This window comes from Cupressus sempervirens, chromosome 9 (genome assembly GCF_028749045.1).
Source record: "Cupressus sempervirens isolate cs-2001-9-10 chromosome 9, ASM2874904v1, whole genome shotgun sequence".
In the NCBI taxonomy this organism is placed as follows: domain Eukaryota; kingdom Viridiplantae; phylum Streptophyta; class Pinopsida; order Cupressales; family Cupressaceae; genus Cupressus; species Cupressus sempervirens.
Genome location: NC_143126.1, coordinates 577764502 through 577780694, shown reverse-complemented (window position 1 = coordinate 577780694; position 16193 = coordinate 577764502). Strand labels below are relative to the sequence as shown.

Below are 16193 nucleotides of genomic sequence, written 5' to 3'. Positions count from 1 at the left end.
TGATCCCACTGCAATAGATCTTTCCTCCTATGGAATTCACCCAATGGATGCCCATCAAATTCAAACATAGTCTGAAATAAATCAACCACTTATTGAGTTGTTCAACTCTCTTCCTCCCTAACAAAAAGTATGACCTCTACACCACTTCTTTTTTTCCTCTCAATAAATGATATTTTTTACTTCCATTTGGTTTTAATTTGTTGGGTGCAGGTAATATTGGTGGGTCATAGTGTTGGAGGCATGACTTTGAGCTCAATAATGGAGAAATTACCAGATAAGATTAGAGCCTTCGTACTCAACTAATTGTTCAACAAAATTAATGTTTTACAATAAAATGCACCTGAATAATTGTTAGCTCAGAAGCAAGAGCATAGTGTTGAAACAATACAAAAAGTGCTTGACATGAGAGGTTTGCAAGTGAGGGTGTTGACCAATCTTGAAAACTTGAATGTAGAAATGAAAGCTATCGATGATCAAACACCTATGCTAGAGTTACAACACAATGTGAAGTTGATTTTAGATATGGTAGAGGCAGATATTCAAAAGTTCGATAATCATTCTTTAAGGTACGAGAGAGAGTCTATGGCAATATACCAGAAGGAGAAGGAGTGACTTTAGAAAGAGACTACATGACAAAAACAACAACTGGACAACATAGAGGATATTATGGGAGCCATTGGATAGAATCCAAGAAAGTGTTGCAGTAGGTAGTATGACATTAAAATCACTTGCAAGTGTTTGTCAGAATTTACAGTCCAAATATCAAGAGGACTACAAGTTGTATAGTTTGTCATGTATTGCATCTGCATTTACTTTTCCATTGCTTATAAGAATGTTTCAAGGTTGGGAACCACTTTGACATCCTTTGCATAGTTCAAAGGTAATGTCATTGTGGCAGAGGCTTCTGCAAGGGAATGATCCCTCCTGATTATGACATTTACCTAATCTGATGATAGTTGTACAATAATTTGTAATCTACCCAACTAATCAACAACTAGACCAATTTAATTGGGTCATGGCTTGTTTCTTTCTAAAAATATATGCTATGATATGTTTTTGTAAAATTTCTTGTGAAATTTGCCCATTTTTCCTAGTTTGCATTATCTTTGTGCAGGATCTTGAGGTAAGTCACTTAGCATGGGTTCAGTGAGTTTTATTATTTTATTATTTGGATTCTAGAATATGTATGTAGTTGGATCAATTCTTCTGTCATGCTAAGATGTAATAAGCACCTTAAAAAAGATCTCTTTGTATATTAAATTAAATTAAATTAAGTTATAAATCATATTTCTAAAATCCCCTAACATTAATTAAAAATATAAAAGTAAATTGATGTCTCTAAAATCACGAATATGACAAGTGTTAAGAAGCCATATGACAAATTGCAATTAGGATTATATGGTAGTTGATAGATAGCCACAAAGACACATGTGAATAAACTTCAACTAGTTGAGTAGAGAATCAATACAAAGGCACATACAAACTCAAGCATCAACAATATGAATTAAGGCAAACCCCATGATATTTAGTGATTAAGACTCCAAGGATATGTTTCTTCCCACTCATTTGTCTAACAAAGGGTCAATGAAATTTGATTTTGGAGATCTCACTCAAGAGTCTTTCCCTTTGGAGGCCTTTCCTAAATTTTTACAAGATACTTATTTCTCTTTGGGTTAATTGTTAGGAAGACACATGGGGCATAACATTCCACAAGACTACATGTATTTGGCAATTCAAATTCAACACTCTATTTTTTTCATAGTATATAAATACCCTGGTTTTTTTTATAGAGAAGATCCATGGAAGTCTTTTGATTCTAAAGAAGAGGGCTAATGGAAGTCTACAATTGGTATGAGAATATTTTCTTATGTAATAATAGAGAAACAGAAGTGGTTCTACGATATGTATATTGACTGGAATTATTCTATATACTCCCCTTAGCATTGAAAAACTTCCCATGTCTAGAACCCCTAATGTTCTCACTAGGAGACTGCTTTGTAGTTATCATTTGCCGAGTTAGATGTCTAATGCAGTAGCAAATATGAAATAGGCAATCTTCATTCCTAATTACCAACATTCAATCCTATAGTTGATTGACTTCCCTGACTAAGTGAGGCCAAGCCTTCAATCTTCCATTTCGAGTATTGTCCGAAACTGATATTGATTACCTTGGATGAATATTTTTAAATTTAGTAGTTTTTATTAATTTGATATGATACATTAGTAATTTAAAGAACATACATATAAATTGATAATCTATAGTAAAGATATCATTTCTCTTATTCCTTGCGACAGTCTAATAATGTTAACGATTGTTGACAAATATTATTCACCTTGCTTGTACATCCTTAAGATGTAATGATAGTCCTCTTATTTGCTTGATGTAGCATTTTATTTCAATGGAGATCTCTATTCAGATTCTTTTCACATTTAGAGGGTTTCTACCCTTATTCAAACTCTAAGTGATTCTCTATCTCAATGACTTTGTGTATATATATGGATGATGAAGTTTAAATCTAGATAATTATATTCATTAAAACATCTATTCCAACAATAACTAACCTCACCTCAAATAGCTCCCGTGGCATACATAAACTGCATCCAAACCTCCTCGGGTGATGAAATAACAAACTGATTTTCTTTTCTTTTTTTTGTTACTTGAACTTGACTTTGTCAAAATTTCAACCAAATTGGGAAACCCTAATTTGGTCAAACTTTCGACCAACTTGGGCATAAAACCAAAAAAAAAAATATATTCAACAAGCCAATTAAGGGCTTGGTCGAAATAAAAGGTAATTTGGACTTTGGGAGCTAAAAACAAGAGCATGGAAAGTGGTTCTTGCCTTGATTTACTTGGCCCCTTGCTTCCTTTGATGATACCTTTAAAGAACCTTGGCTCTATCACTAGGGGTCTTCCATTCACATTACTTTATAGGGTTTTAGGGGTTCTAATATTGATGTTCATACTAACTATAAAAATTGGGCTAGAATACATAAACTCATTCTCCTTAAAAGCTATAAATTTACATAATTTATTTACTTACTTTAAGGTTTCTTTAACTAGCAATGTGACTGGTAAACAAGGAAGGAGAATTGATCTCTCAACACAAAAGGATTTGAGATCATTCAATGACAAAGGGTTGCCAGTCCAAAACCTTGAAAGGCATGTCATTAATACTCAATAAATTACTGAGTAAAACCTCAACTTTTAATTTCTCATTATAACAATTGTTTTAAAGGTAATCTTGGTCTAAAATAAAAATACCAATTTTCTTATCGTAGATGGTTCTCAACCATGTAGATATGTCTACATCTTTTATCCCCATACATGTCCATTTTGCATAGTGCTGAAAGTTTAAGCATCGACATTGAATGTATTCCACCACATGTTCTTTGAAGTTGAGGGTAATATTCATTGATTTACATTTCTTAGGCACTTTCACCTTCTCTAAAATATGCAAATTGAGGAGTGCATTTCTCATTGTCACACCTATATCATTGAAGTTGTGATTAATAATAACGCCACATTTAGAGGGTTTAATGGCCAAACTTCCCTTATTCTTAGATTTTCCAAAACTATAAGGACAAGAAAAGGATCTAGAACCCACATTTTTCAATGGAAGAAAGGGATTAGATCTAGGTTGAGACTATAGGAGGCCTTTCATACACATAAAATACTAGTGACTATAGTTAAGCGGAGCTACTTTTAATCAAGTGACAAAAAAGAAAAAGAAGAATGGTTAAGCAATTTTTCCACAAGTCTTCAATTTCTTCCTCTTACGAGGAAGACTTGCAACAAGGCCAAATAACTCTAAAAAAACCTAGGGAAATCTCTAACCTAGGTACCCAACACCCATTTCCTCTTAAATTCTTCATTTGCTTCTGTTTAGTTTATCCCATCTGTCTTCTTTAGTTATCTAGAAATGGAATCTAATAATTAGTTATTAGAAGCTGAAATTTTATAATTTGTTTTTTGAGATTACAACTAATAACTAGGATATTGTTTTTGTGGGAAATTATAATAAGGTTTAATATTATAAATTTAGTGAGTTTTAATATAAGAATAGAGGAGAAAATAGAGCATTATAATTCGGGACAATAATTTGACATTAATTGTACTTTTCCTGTGGATGATGAGAACCCAATTAGTAGTAAGAAATGTGATGAAAGAGCATTTAACCATTTCAAATATTCTCAGTCATCATTGAGCATTTTCTAAATATACATAAAACTTATCCTTGAATAGAAATCCATGCATTGCAACTATTTATAACCAGTCTCAGGTGAGAAACACACCTTACAATAAATGATATTTCTCTAATAAATAATAATACACAAAAAAATACAAAATCTCAATTGACAAAACAAATGCAACCTTGGTAACATTACACCTTGTAAAAATAGAATTAACATTATGATTGAAATATGGCCCAAAAAGAATATTGACATTTGAGAGCTACAATTTTAGAACTATGCATATCCCTCCCACTTTTAATTTATACAAAGATAGCCATATGGAAGTATAACAGTTCTTGTGAAATAAAATCGATTTACGAATCCATATGTTTTGGTGGTGAAGATAAATAACATACACAAATAGAGAAAAAAAGAGAGTCAAGTAGTATGCAAGAGAAAGGGTTACCAAAATGAGATACAAGGAGAAGACATACTTACACCAGAACTTTATTAAGGGCTTAAAACTATTAAAATGAATGCAAATAAAGGATGCACCATAAAGGATGCCATAACAATACAATGTCCTCACAAATAGCTCAAAACTATTAGAAAACAATACAATGAATTACTATAATTCAAAGCACTCAATTATAACAGATTATATATATATATATATATATATATATATATATATATATATATATATATATATATATATATATATATATATATAATCATCCTAAAACAATTCTTAAAAATACAAGAACAAAACAATTAATCCCAAAGATCCTAATTGATGTACAAAAAGTAAAGATCCCAATTGATGTATAGAGAACACTATAAATTTATTATCTAGAGTGAAGTATAAATTTGATCTACAAAATGAAGCACAATGTAAATGAAAAAAATATTATTCTAGAAGTAACAATTTAAATCCGCATATAGAAAGATTGAGGAATGAAATCGATTGATTGTAAACCTAATTTACAGTTGCGACCAAGAAAAGATCTCAACCTTCTTCAATGACACTTTGAATGCCATAACTAAGATGTAAAACAATGATTAAAATGCCATAGAAGGTGTAAAGACCAAGATGTCACCAAGAAAGTAGAGACATTGATTCAACAAGAAAGAAAAATCACCAGAATACATGTTTTACATTACACATGTATGCAATTCGCAACAACACAAAAAAGCCATGTGAAGTGTGCAAAATTTAGGAGTTTTTCATAGAGTAAAAAAATGTTACCTTGGCTTTCTTCTACACTTCTTTGTCTAATTTGCATACATTAACTGCTTGATCTATGCTCTTTTCCCTTACAAAAAAAGAATACACAATGTAACTGAATATGGAGACTTTGCCTCTGCTTTACATGACGAAATCTTGCTTAATGGAAGGAAAATATGGGTGCTACGGATAGGACGAGAAAAAATTCACACTTCAAGCACAAGATCCATTTTTATCACCAAAGAACCTACATCCATTAAATTGGTCAGACATAATTTTATTCAAAGAAATCTGTGAAATTTGTAAAAGAGTGAAATTCATAATAAAAAGAAAAGCCTAAAAAACGTGCAATCTCAACCCTTCTAATATAACACACTTCTAGTTGATATGATATCACTATAAATAAATGAAAACTATCCAACTAGAAGCAAGACAAAAGTCAATAAATAACCTTTCTTTATTCATGTAAATTTATCAAAATGAAAAATACTAATAAGAAAATTTGTAAAGATCATAGAATAGAATACAATAAACTAATTAATTGCATAAAAATCATATAAAGACATTAAGCTCCTACCTAACCACTAAGAGAAGTCAAAATCGGTCCCCAAACTTTAAAAAGTAACTTTAAAAAAAAATCAAAATTAACTAAAAAAGACCGATGAAAACATTATTTCCGTTATATACGCAGGGACTAAAAATATACTATTTAAAAGACTTCAATTAATGGTTTGAAGCGGAAACGGAAAACGGCAAGCGCATGCATTCTAAATCAAGACACTCTAGTTTAGGGTGTTCGTTTCCAGTTTAGTTACAGAAACAAGGCGTGTCAATATATACGTTTTAGCGCAGTAAATTGGGCACCACGCGACCTAATTTCCCGACAAATTCACATGTGAGCGTTGGAGGGCGGCAAAGATGAAGACGACGATTACGACTAGGCGATTCTTCGCAAGAAATTTCTCAGCACTTGTGTTTTATAGATGACCAACTGGTTTTTGAGGAAACGTTCTCGTATTTAGACGCGAGGAAAGAGTAACCCTTGTAAATCCAGTGATTGATGTCTCCGCCCATAGCAGATGAAGCAAAGTATCGGTTGATGAACATTCAGAGGCTTCCATTTCAGCGCCTTCGCCTGCTGACTGAACGATGGGATGAAGACTTTGCTCGAATCGAGGCTGGGTAATTTTAATGCTATTACTCATCTCCCAAATTAGGCTATTTTTTTATAGTTGGGTCTCTCGTTTGCAGCTGGACGCCGTCTCCATTGGAGATTGGGGATGGATAAGGCTGCAGCTACTGCTTGAAGAAATTTCTATGCACCAGTAAGTTGGTAATCAATTCCTTAAACTTATTTGCCGAATTGGAAAGTGGGTATTGGTCATATGCTTTTCACCAAATTCTAAAGTGGGTAACGTGAAACTGTAAGGTTTGGCAAATTGGAGATTGGGTATTCGTAATAAAGATTTAGGAGGGCAGGATTTCCTATGGTTTTCTGGATCGGGCATTGGTAAAGATGCTGTAAATTTATGGCGTTGATTGAAAATTTATCCTATTCAATAATTTAATTGAACGTGCAAGAAGATAGGATTTTGTTCATTCTTCCAGCTAAGCTCAATTTTTGTTCTAGAGATCAATATTTGGATTGAAGGAGGGGTTGTAAATGGGTTCACCTCAAGGACCTGCTATGACAAATGTAAGTTCTCCCATGGCAAGCAATGAGCACACAGCGCATGGAAGTCTTGCGAACGATGATATAATGCCTGTTTATGTTAAGGAGCTTATTGCAGGAGGTTTTGCTGGCGGATTTGCAAAGACAGTAGTTGCACCTCTGGAACGCACAAAAATTCTTTTTCAGGTGAGGTTTATTCGCATGGTTGCAATTTCTTAGGTCATTCACACAACTTATGCAATTTAGTTTTGGTAAACTGGGCTAGGTGCCAATGTATTATTAAAATATCACTTAGTAATTCTTGCATTGCTTGTATTTACATGGTATATCTTAACATCTGCATGATGATATCTGAATGATTAACAATATGTCCAAAGAGTTGTTTTTCAAACTGGTTAAACTGTTTCACACTCTGCAGTGATTCTGAGATACTTTCTTACTAGGTATAGATTATGCATTTTTTCTGGCATTATCCATGCCAACAATACCTCTCTCAACCTCATATATCAAACCAAGAGACCATCAGTCGGTTGCAAGGAACACCATAATGTTTTGAACCTGATGAGCTTTCTGACAGGAGCTTCAGACACTTGTTCAACAAACAAAAATGGGGCGAGAATATTGTAGGAGTGCTTTACCACCCTACCACAAAGCTGTCAAGCTTTCCCGAAATCTTTCCTGACATGAAAGATAACTAGCCTGGTAACTAGGGAGACCAAGTAAGCAAAACCAAGAGGAGTAATGGAAATGTGTAGCAATCAATTAAATGTACTCTAAGCAATGTATTGACATCATTTCAATAATTAGTTTCTAAAAAAAGTATTCCACAAATAAAAATACCATGATCTCTTCTCATAGACCTTATATACACAAGATTCAATTCATGGTATTAGAGAGATTCTTCTTTCCTGATTCAGAGAGAATATGTCCAGAATCAGATTATATTCTATCATGAGACTAAAATATTTCAATACAGTCTACATGCATTGAACAAAATAACTATATCTGTGATTACAAAACATTCCTAAATAATTTCATCTCTCTCTCAATATCTAGTACATCATAAATTCACAACATCTCATGAATCCTTAACAAAATTGCTTAATGGCTTAGTTCCATCACAATATCGATATAGAATTTCTCATTTTAACCAACATAAAATAAATAATTGAGACATAAATATTAGACATCGCTCTATTCTAATACAGAGTAAATATTAACAATTAAGTCCGCAATATCTAGAGGTCTATGGTCACTTTTTAATCTTAGAATTTATTGTCTATGTGTGATGTTAGGCCAATTGAAAAACTATAACATTAGAACGATAAATGATTTGATATATTCAAACTAATTCCCTGCTTCACAGAATTTAAATGAAGAAGTACAAGACATAAGAAAGACTTCACATACCTCGTCATTGGCACAGAGTTGCTGCCTTATCTGCTCATTCTTCCACATCTCCCTCCACCACCTATGCCTGGAAACCATGACACCTACCAGCACAGCAGCCCTGACAATTGACCACACTGTATTAGGCTGCCCTAGCCGATCCACCAGCCTTCAAAATCAACAAAAACCTTTATCCCACTCCGAAAACCCCAATCCCAAATATCACATGAATCTAAATGTTATTCTGTAATTCTGTCCTCCTCATTCTCCAATCCAATATTCTTCTTGACTTCCGAAATGCAAATTCCTTTATCACAAACACCCAAATCATGCATTGTGCAATAAGATTCGGGCACTTCAAATCCCAGTGATTCCACCCCACAACTTCTGGGGTCTCGTTCTTATCATTTTCTTCAAAATCATCAGTATAATCATTAAAACCCAGTTGACGGTTTACAATGCCAGAGCCTTGGTATGATTTGATTGACAGACCTTCATGGAGTTTCGAAGGGAAAATGAAATCATCTGGACAATCACAAGGCTCTGTGTAAACCTCACTCGTATAAGATGAAGCAATGGAGATCATCTCCCAGTCTTTTGCCTTTGCTATGCTATTATCATCACTATCACAGTCTCCTCCCTCGGCCATTGTTTGTTATTCCCCACCCAATCCAACAAATTCTCCCCAAATATCATCTCATAGACATACTGCCACAGAGTGCCTTCTTAAGGAGTGTGACACAAGAGAGTGACATTGTAATAAGAAACCTGGATACAGCTGGATTCTGAAAACAGAAAATGCCAATGATACACCACTAAAACTAAACAGCCAGAACAGCAATTAAAAGCGCCAGTCATCATTACGTTCCTCTCGGGTACCCCATTGCTCAATGGGATCAATGTAATTTAAATCTGCATAAGGGATAAATAATGAACCGATAATATGGGCACACATCGGACAGAGATCCCCATATTGAATGTGCACTCCCGGAATTATTAAGGGAATTTTTAAAGATCCCTAGTACTCATCATTCAATGCCCGCCGATGCATGGAAAGATGGAGAGAAATAGTGGTCTGCAAGTATTTGCAACTGATTGTTTCATTTCTGACGGCTACATTCAAGTAATAATTTCATTTCAATAATTTTATAATTTTTTTTTTTTTTTTGACAAAATTGAGATGGCGAAGAAATACTGATTTGTTTGGTTTATGAGAAAATGGGTTGTGACACATCGCAAATGTTAAAGATGTATGAAAGGATATTGATTAAATTGATTTGTACTTAATTGTAAGATTCCACATTTTTTGTGTCTCCTCTCAAATGTTTTTTTTTTCTCCTGTATAATAGGTTTTATATGATTTATCTCAAAATATGTAAGTACAGGTGGGAATATTGTGCCCAAAGATGGGAAGAAGATAGCGTAAGAGGAGGTATTTTTAAAACTTGAAATGGAACCTTCATTCTGGTTATGAAATCTTCCCTGTAATTCTCGACCTTTCACCATTCTTAACATTGAACTGATAAAATAGGTAGCATGAAACACAAATTTCTTCTTTACAAATATGATATATCCTTAATTGTAGTTTCCAAGCATGATAGCAAAGCTTATTTGCAGGAAATGATGAAAGAGGAAGTTAGATGGGCAATCTTCCCTGTTAAAAGGACAAAGCACTAGGGTGCAATGGACTTCCATCAGGTTTCCTTGAACATTTTTGAGAAATGAAATATGATTGCAGTAGTTAAAGAAGCAATGTGTTTATGAACAATTCTTTGAAGCTCGAATGAACTTCCTTAGCTCTAATTCTGCATGGTAAAATAACAGATAGCTTTGATAAATTTGGGCTCATTTGCTTCCATATAATCTCTTACATGATTATGTAAAAATTGTATGCAAGTAGACTGAAAAAACTATAGCCAAAGGTCATAACTCCAAAAGAAAGTGGGTATGTTCTAGGCTAATAACCAGGGTGCAGTGGGCTTCTATTAGGTTTCCTTGAACACTATTTGTGAAAGGAAATGTGATTGCAGCAATTAAACAAGTAATGTGTTTGTGAACAACTCTTTGGAGCTCAATTGAACATCCTTATCTCTAATTCTGATGGAGAAATAACAGATAGCTTTGCCAAATTTAGGCATATCTCCTTCTATATTATCTCTTACAAGATTATATAAAAAGTGTATTATATTGCGAAAAGTCATAGCTCCAAAAGAGACTGGGTATGCTCTACTCTAATATTTGATCGCATTATCCTCTGTACTTGTAGAATGGAAATACTACTCAAGTTCATCATGAGGACATTGATAATATTCCAAGTACTTATAAAAGGGTTGGTTGGTTGGGAAAACCAACCAAAGCATTCCCTCACCTCCTAACTACCCAACCCGCTTAAGCTTTAACAAGTGCTAAGTACAATATTACTTTATTCTCTACTACATCTATCCCTCCCAAAAAAGAAGTTGTCTTCCAAACGACTGTTGAACACACTAGCATAGAAAAACTTGACTTTAAGAATAGGGTTGGGAAGACATCCCTGGACTCGGAGCTCCCTGAAGCTGTTGCAGGGCATGCTCATCTGTCTTTTGTTTTGCTCGAACTCCTTGTAGAACCTACAGGGCATCCATTTTTTTGCCTCTGTCGTGGTGACTCTGCTCTCCAATTCAGGTTTTTCCATTCTCCAGGTCTCCTCCATGACAGCTTTCTTGGCCTTCGACTTTTCCTCTAGCATAGTTTGTTCAATTGCCCATTCTTTAGCCAAACTTTTGCCTTTCTGGAGTTCCAAATATGTTCAGTAAAAAGCAACTTCCATATCTCCAAGTGTCTCTATAAGAGGTGATTGATCTGGAGTGGAAGGAATAGTGTACCTCGTCACCCATGCAACTACCAACTCTTGAGTATATCCACCCTTCTACAATAGTTCCCAGTCTATGTGGCAACCCTTTTGCATAAATGCACTAGTGATTCCGTTGCCTTTCGGACGGCTTCAATATTCTAAGTCTAGCCTGTTGCATGATCTCTTTGGTGGAATGCTCCATCACTTGTAACTTGTTGAGAAATAATTTTGCCTTGGCTGTAAATTAGACTGTACTTTGGGGTTCTACGCTCTCGCTCTGTACGCTCTGTATTTCCACCGGATCTTCGTTAACTTTTGCCATAGGGGAAGAAACCATCCCTTCTTCTTCAAGCAATCTATCTGCCTCCTCCATATTCTCCTTAGTGTGAATCTCCCCCTGCTGGTTATCCGTTGTCCCTGTCTGTGTTGACTGTACAATGAGAGGAATCGGGTGAACTACTTCAGGGCCTAACGATGTTTGCACCCTCACCTTATGTGCACATTTTCTCTGGCATCTCAATTCTATCACCTTAGTACAGGTGTGATCTGGAGTAGTTAGTTGCCCCCCCTCAGAAGGGACAATCTGGAAGCCCCCCATTGCGGAATTTGTTGCCGTTCTTTATTGCAATCCTCATCTATTGGTCCCCTCTTGCTCAGTGACGTTGACGTTGGTATGCCCGACTGCCAAGCTGTGGGTTACCTCCCCTCCTTTAAGAGCAATTCCTTCAAAGCCAAGAGCATACCCTGATCAAGAGGAGCTGTACTATTATGGTAAACCTCCACAAATTCTAGAACCCCTGTGGGAAGTGGCCCCTCGGCTGGTGGCGGGAAGGCAACTTCCTTTAGAGTTTCGTGCTAGTGACTTAGGTGGATCTCTGCCTCTTGAGAGTCTGAGGAAGATGATTCTGTGTTGCTGGAGTCCTCTGCCAAACTCTCTACATCATCCTCCTCGTCTGGACTACCCACCAATGCCTCCTATTGTTGCTCCTCAATTGCCTGTTTTGGTTTCTTTTTTCGAGATTTGCTGTTGTAAGATCCTACGCCCATAGTGTCCATGTGAAGCCAATATGTCATAGCTGGCTTGTAGGGTTCCACCCTGTCAGCTGGTATCAATGTCCCTCTATGCTCATTGCCCACCTGGGTTCGTACTGCTTCCTGAAATAAGGCCACAACATTATAGGGCATGTAAAACGCGTTGTGTTTTAACTCCATGAATTCCTGAAGTCTCTCTGAAAGGAATTGTGCCCAATTATAGGCCTACCCTTTCTACAATCTGTCAACCATTGGCAACATTGAAAGGGCAATGTTGGAGGTGCGGCTTTTGGTTGTGAGTTTACTTTTCACCATATCCACAATGCATCTCCATTCATCATTGATAATGAAGATTTTCCTGAGACCCCAACTATTTTTCAGAATTCCTTCCCATTCTTTATTTGTAAGGTCCTTCTTGCACATTAGCCTTAACCATTTCTTCTTTTCTTCTATTGACATTAGGGTTTTTTCCAGTGCTTGTCCCCTATTGGGAATTCCAAAAATCTTACTTATTTCCTTGGCTAAGTAGGAAATTGTCACCAAATGTTTAAAATATGGGACTGCAGATTGATGGCAAGATTTATCATAACTTGTCACCATATTCCGTAGTATAGGTGCAAACTTCTTTAAATCAAATATTGGCATGCAAATAATTTTGTCTACCTCAACCTTCCTCAATGCCTCTTTGAGAGGGTGATTGTCCTCTGTATGCTTCCACCAAGTGCGACATTCACTGCCCATGATGCTTTCAAAAGTAATATTGGCAGCCGTGATCTTCGTTGTGTTCCCCTTGCCTGTAGGTTTTTCCACCTCCAGCTTTATAGCCAACACAGATTTCTTCTTTTTCGAATCAAAGATCTTTCCCTTACTAGGATTTCCCAAACTTAACTTGACCATGTTGTGGTATTTAGCTTGTTGTATCTTTAAGTTGGTTCTGACTCAGACAATTATTGTATACATGGCCAGTCTCTATTTTTTCGTTGGGCCTGTCTCTAATATAGGCGGTTTCTGGTATGCCTCTACTTGAAACTTCTCTGTTCTGTACAACCTTGCTCTGTACCCTTTGGATCGGTACAACCGTGTTACTTATGGTGGTGTTGTGTACAACGTTGTCCCATATGACCCTGCTTAATGTACTAACTCTCCTTCCCGTTCGTACATGTACATGTGTCATTTGTACGACCTGGTCCACGTATGGTTGTCCATACGGTGGAGTGATGATCGTATTGTTCATATGGCCTTGGTTATACGACCTCCTCAAACTTCTTCTCCCTTCTACATACGACTGTCTGTATGAATTCCTTCCTTTCCCATACAATCGTTTGTACGACCATGTGTTAGCCTCATGCTCCGTACGTCCTTGCTCTTGCTCGTATGAACTTCTTCCTTTTTCGTCCGTACTCCTTGCTTGTGCTCATATGGCTCTATCCATACTCCTTCCTCCCCGTACAACTCTACCCGTACTATCTTTCTTCTCTCTCCAATCTCCCCTAGTCTTCTTGTTTCCTCGGGTTCACACTCTAGCAATGATGTGGTAATTCCTTTGCTCTCCTTATAAGCCTCCTTGTAATTCACCTCTTTCCCAAAGATGTGTGCTGGTGTCTTGCTAAGGGTTGCCACACCTTCTTTGTACTTCGTATATCCTTCCGAGTATCTTTCCTTCAACTTGGATTTGCAACATAGTACATTCTGCATGGAAAACTTCATAATCTCCCATCTGCCAGTGGAATAATCCATAAAGGGAACTCGTTTCGTCTTTTGAGCATTCCCCCAGCCTGAGCACTACTTCCTCGTTTGGTTCCATCCCTTCATAGTCTTCCCCCTTTGAATTTGATGCCATGTTTTGACTTACTGACTAGTTCTTTAAGTCTATGATGTACTTTCTTCCTTTCGATTCAATAGATAGAGTGTTCTGTTTCCAATTATGGGTGGCTTTTGTTGTAACCAACCATCCTCTTCCTAATAAAGCATCATACCCTTTCTTCTCTAAAGTAATAACCACAAAATCAAGGAAAAATTGTTGTGTATCGACTATGACTTTTTGTCCCATCAGGGTTCTTATTGTCTTGATTCCATGCTGGTCCGCTCCCACCAATTGAAATGTAGGTGGCCAGAGTGTGGGTTTCCCTATTGCCTTCCATGTTTCTTTAGATAAGACATTTACATCGGAACCTTTATCAACAATAGTATTCGAAAGTTTGTACCCTAATATCTCCATTTCTACTATTGCTGGTGTTTTCCCCGTTCCTATAGTGAATAGGGTGTTGTTCCCTGTCCTGACCTGTACTTCTCCTTCCTTTTCCCCCTTAGAAGGTACCTCTCTCAGGCTTGCCCCTTGCATTAATGCTACCTGCAACTGAGGTAATGTTTCCAATAAATCAACAATTTTCACCGGAATGGTGGTCTCTAGAACTTGCCTCACCATATTCGGTACACCCCTATCCGTAGACAATTTATCCTGTCTCGCCTTCTCTTCCTTTCCCATGTTATCTTGAATGTCTTGCTTCGCTTCTTGAAACCGTTCCTTCTCCCTAGTAGCGTTTGGGTAGGCCAATTTCCTGGCTTGCATCCTTGTAATGGCAAGGATTTCACTTTTAGGTTCTTCAATGTCTATCATATTTACCCCCTTTTGTCTGGGGCAATTTGCATCTTCATAATTGCTTGGTCCGCACCATTTACACAACATTCTTCCATTCTGTCCTCCCCCATTTTAACAATCCTGTGCAAAATGTCCCCATTCATTGCACCTCCTACATTGGATCTTAGGCCTTCCCTTCGAATCATACTGGATTGCTCACCGGGGTGTGTTATTATTGCTATTGTTGTTGCTATTATTATTACTTCCTCTTCTGTTATTTCTGTATCCTCTCGGTGAGGCTTCCTTATTTGTATTCTTTGGAGGGGTGGAGGGTGGTGTAGATTGCTCTCCTTGGGTGAAGAATACTTAGCGCTCAATGTTTTTAGATTGTGTGGACAATCTTTAATTACATGTCCGAATACCTAACAAATCTCACAAAATGCTTTCTTTGGATATGCCCCTTTTTGTATGGCCTTCTTTTTCACAATTGGTGCACCAGAGCTCCCTCCCTTCTTTTTATTCTTTCTCACTCCCCGTTACCTCCTTCATTAATCACCTCAAGTCTTTTGTTAGGGCTTGGATGGTTTTGGATTCCTCCACTTTCTTCTGAACTTTTGCTCACGCTTCTATGCCTTCTTGCCTTAAAAGTTTTGCTCTCTCTTTCTATGTCCATTACACGAGTACACACATCCACGAAGGGTGATGGTGGGACTATTTTCATCTTTTTCCTAAGGGTCGGTGTTAGTCCTTCAATGAACCATCTTTTCTTTAGTCCATTTGTAGGCTTGTTGTCCAATTTCCTTATTAGCTCCTTTAGCCTTCTACCGTAGGCTTTAATGGAGTCACTCTTCCTTGCCTTGTGTTATAAATCTCCGTCACTATTTCATCATTGTCCCTCAAGAGTCTGAATTCCTCCTTAAAGGCTGTGCGGATATTATTCCATGTGTTTTTTCTTCCTTGCCTCTAAATCCATATACGAGTCAATGGCTATACCCCTTCCTTGGTAGGGAAGGCTTTTAGCCACTCGTATTTGTTATTTTCCCTGTTGACTTGCCATATGGTTATGCATGTTTTACAATGGCACTCGGGGTTTTCCGAACCATTCCCCGTAAACCTAGGCAATTTTTGTTTATCTATTGCCATTATGTCGGCCTTTTTCACTTCTGGCAGAATACCTCCTCTCGATGGTTTGCTTCCAACACTCCCTCCTGATGGAATACTCCCTCCTGTTGGAACACTTCCTCCTGACTAGACGTTCCCTCTTGACGAACTTGATTCTTGATTA

At 36.7% G+C, this 16193-nt stretch overlaps 1 protein-coding gene and 1 pseudogene across 3 annotated transcripts in view; one reads left to right on the top strand and one right to left on the bottom strand.

Moving 5' to 3' along the window:
* The first annotated feature begins 6266 nt into the window (after positions 1 to 6266).
* Positions 6267 to 16193, top strand: part of LOC149539974 (mitochondrial carrier protein CoAc1-like) — a 32510-nt gene continuing 22583 nt past the window's right edge. Inside the window, exons 1-4 of one of the 3 annotated variants that reach the window (XM_089801191.1) lie at positions 6267 to 6586; positions 6656 to 6729; positions 6834 to 6914; positions 7035 to 7262. In XM_089801191.1, coding sequence (XP_089657317.1) covers positions 7068 to 7262 — 195 coding nt within the window. In that variant the 5' untranslated portion in view covers positions 6267 to 6586; positions 6656 to 6729; positions 6834 to 6914; positions 7035 to 7067. Of the gene's footprint in view, positions 6587 to 6655; positions 6730 to 6833; positions 6915 to 7034; positions 7263 to 10082; positions 10164 to 16193 lie in introns of those variants that run through there. The other 2 variants (XM_089801192.1, XM_089801193.1) reach the window with 2 other exon arrangements.
* Positions 8304 to 9237, bottom strand: LOC149539975 (uncharacterized; annotated as a pseudogene).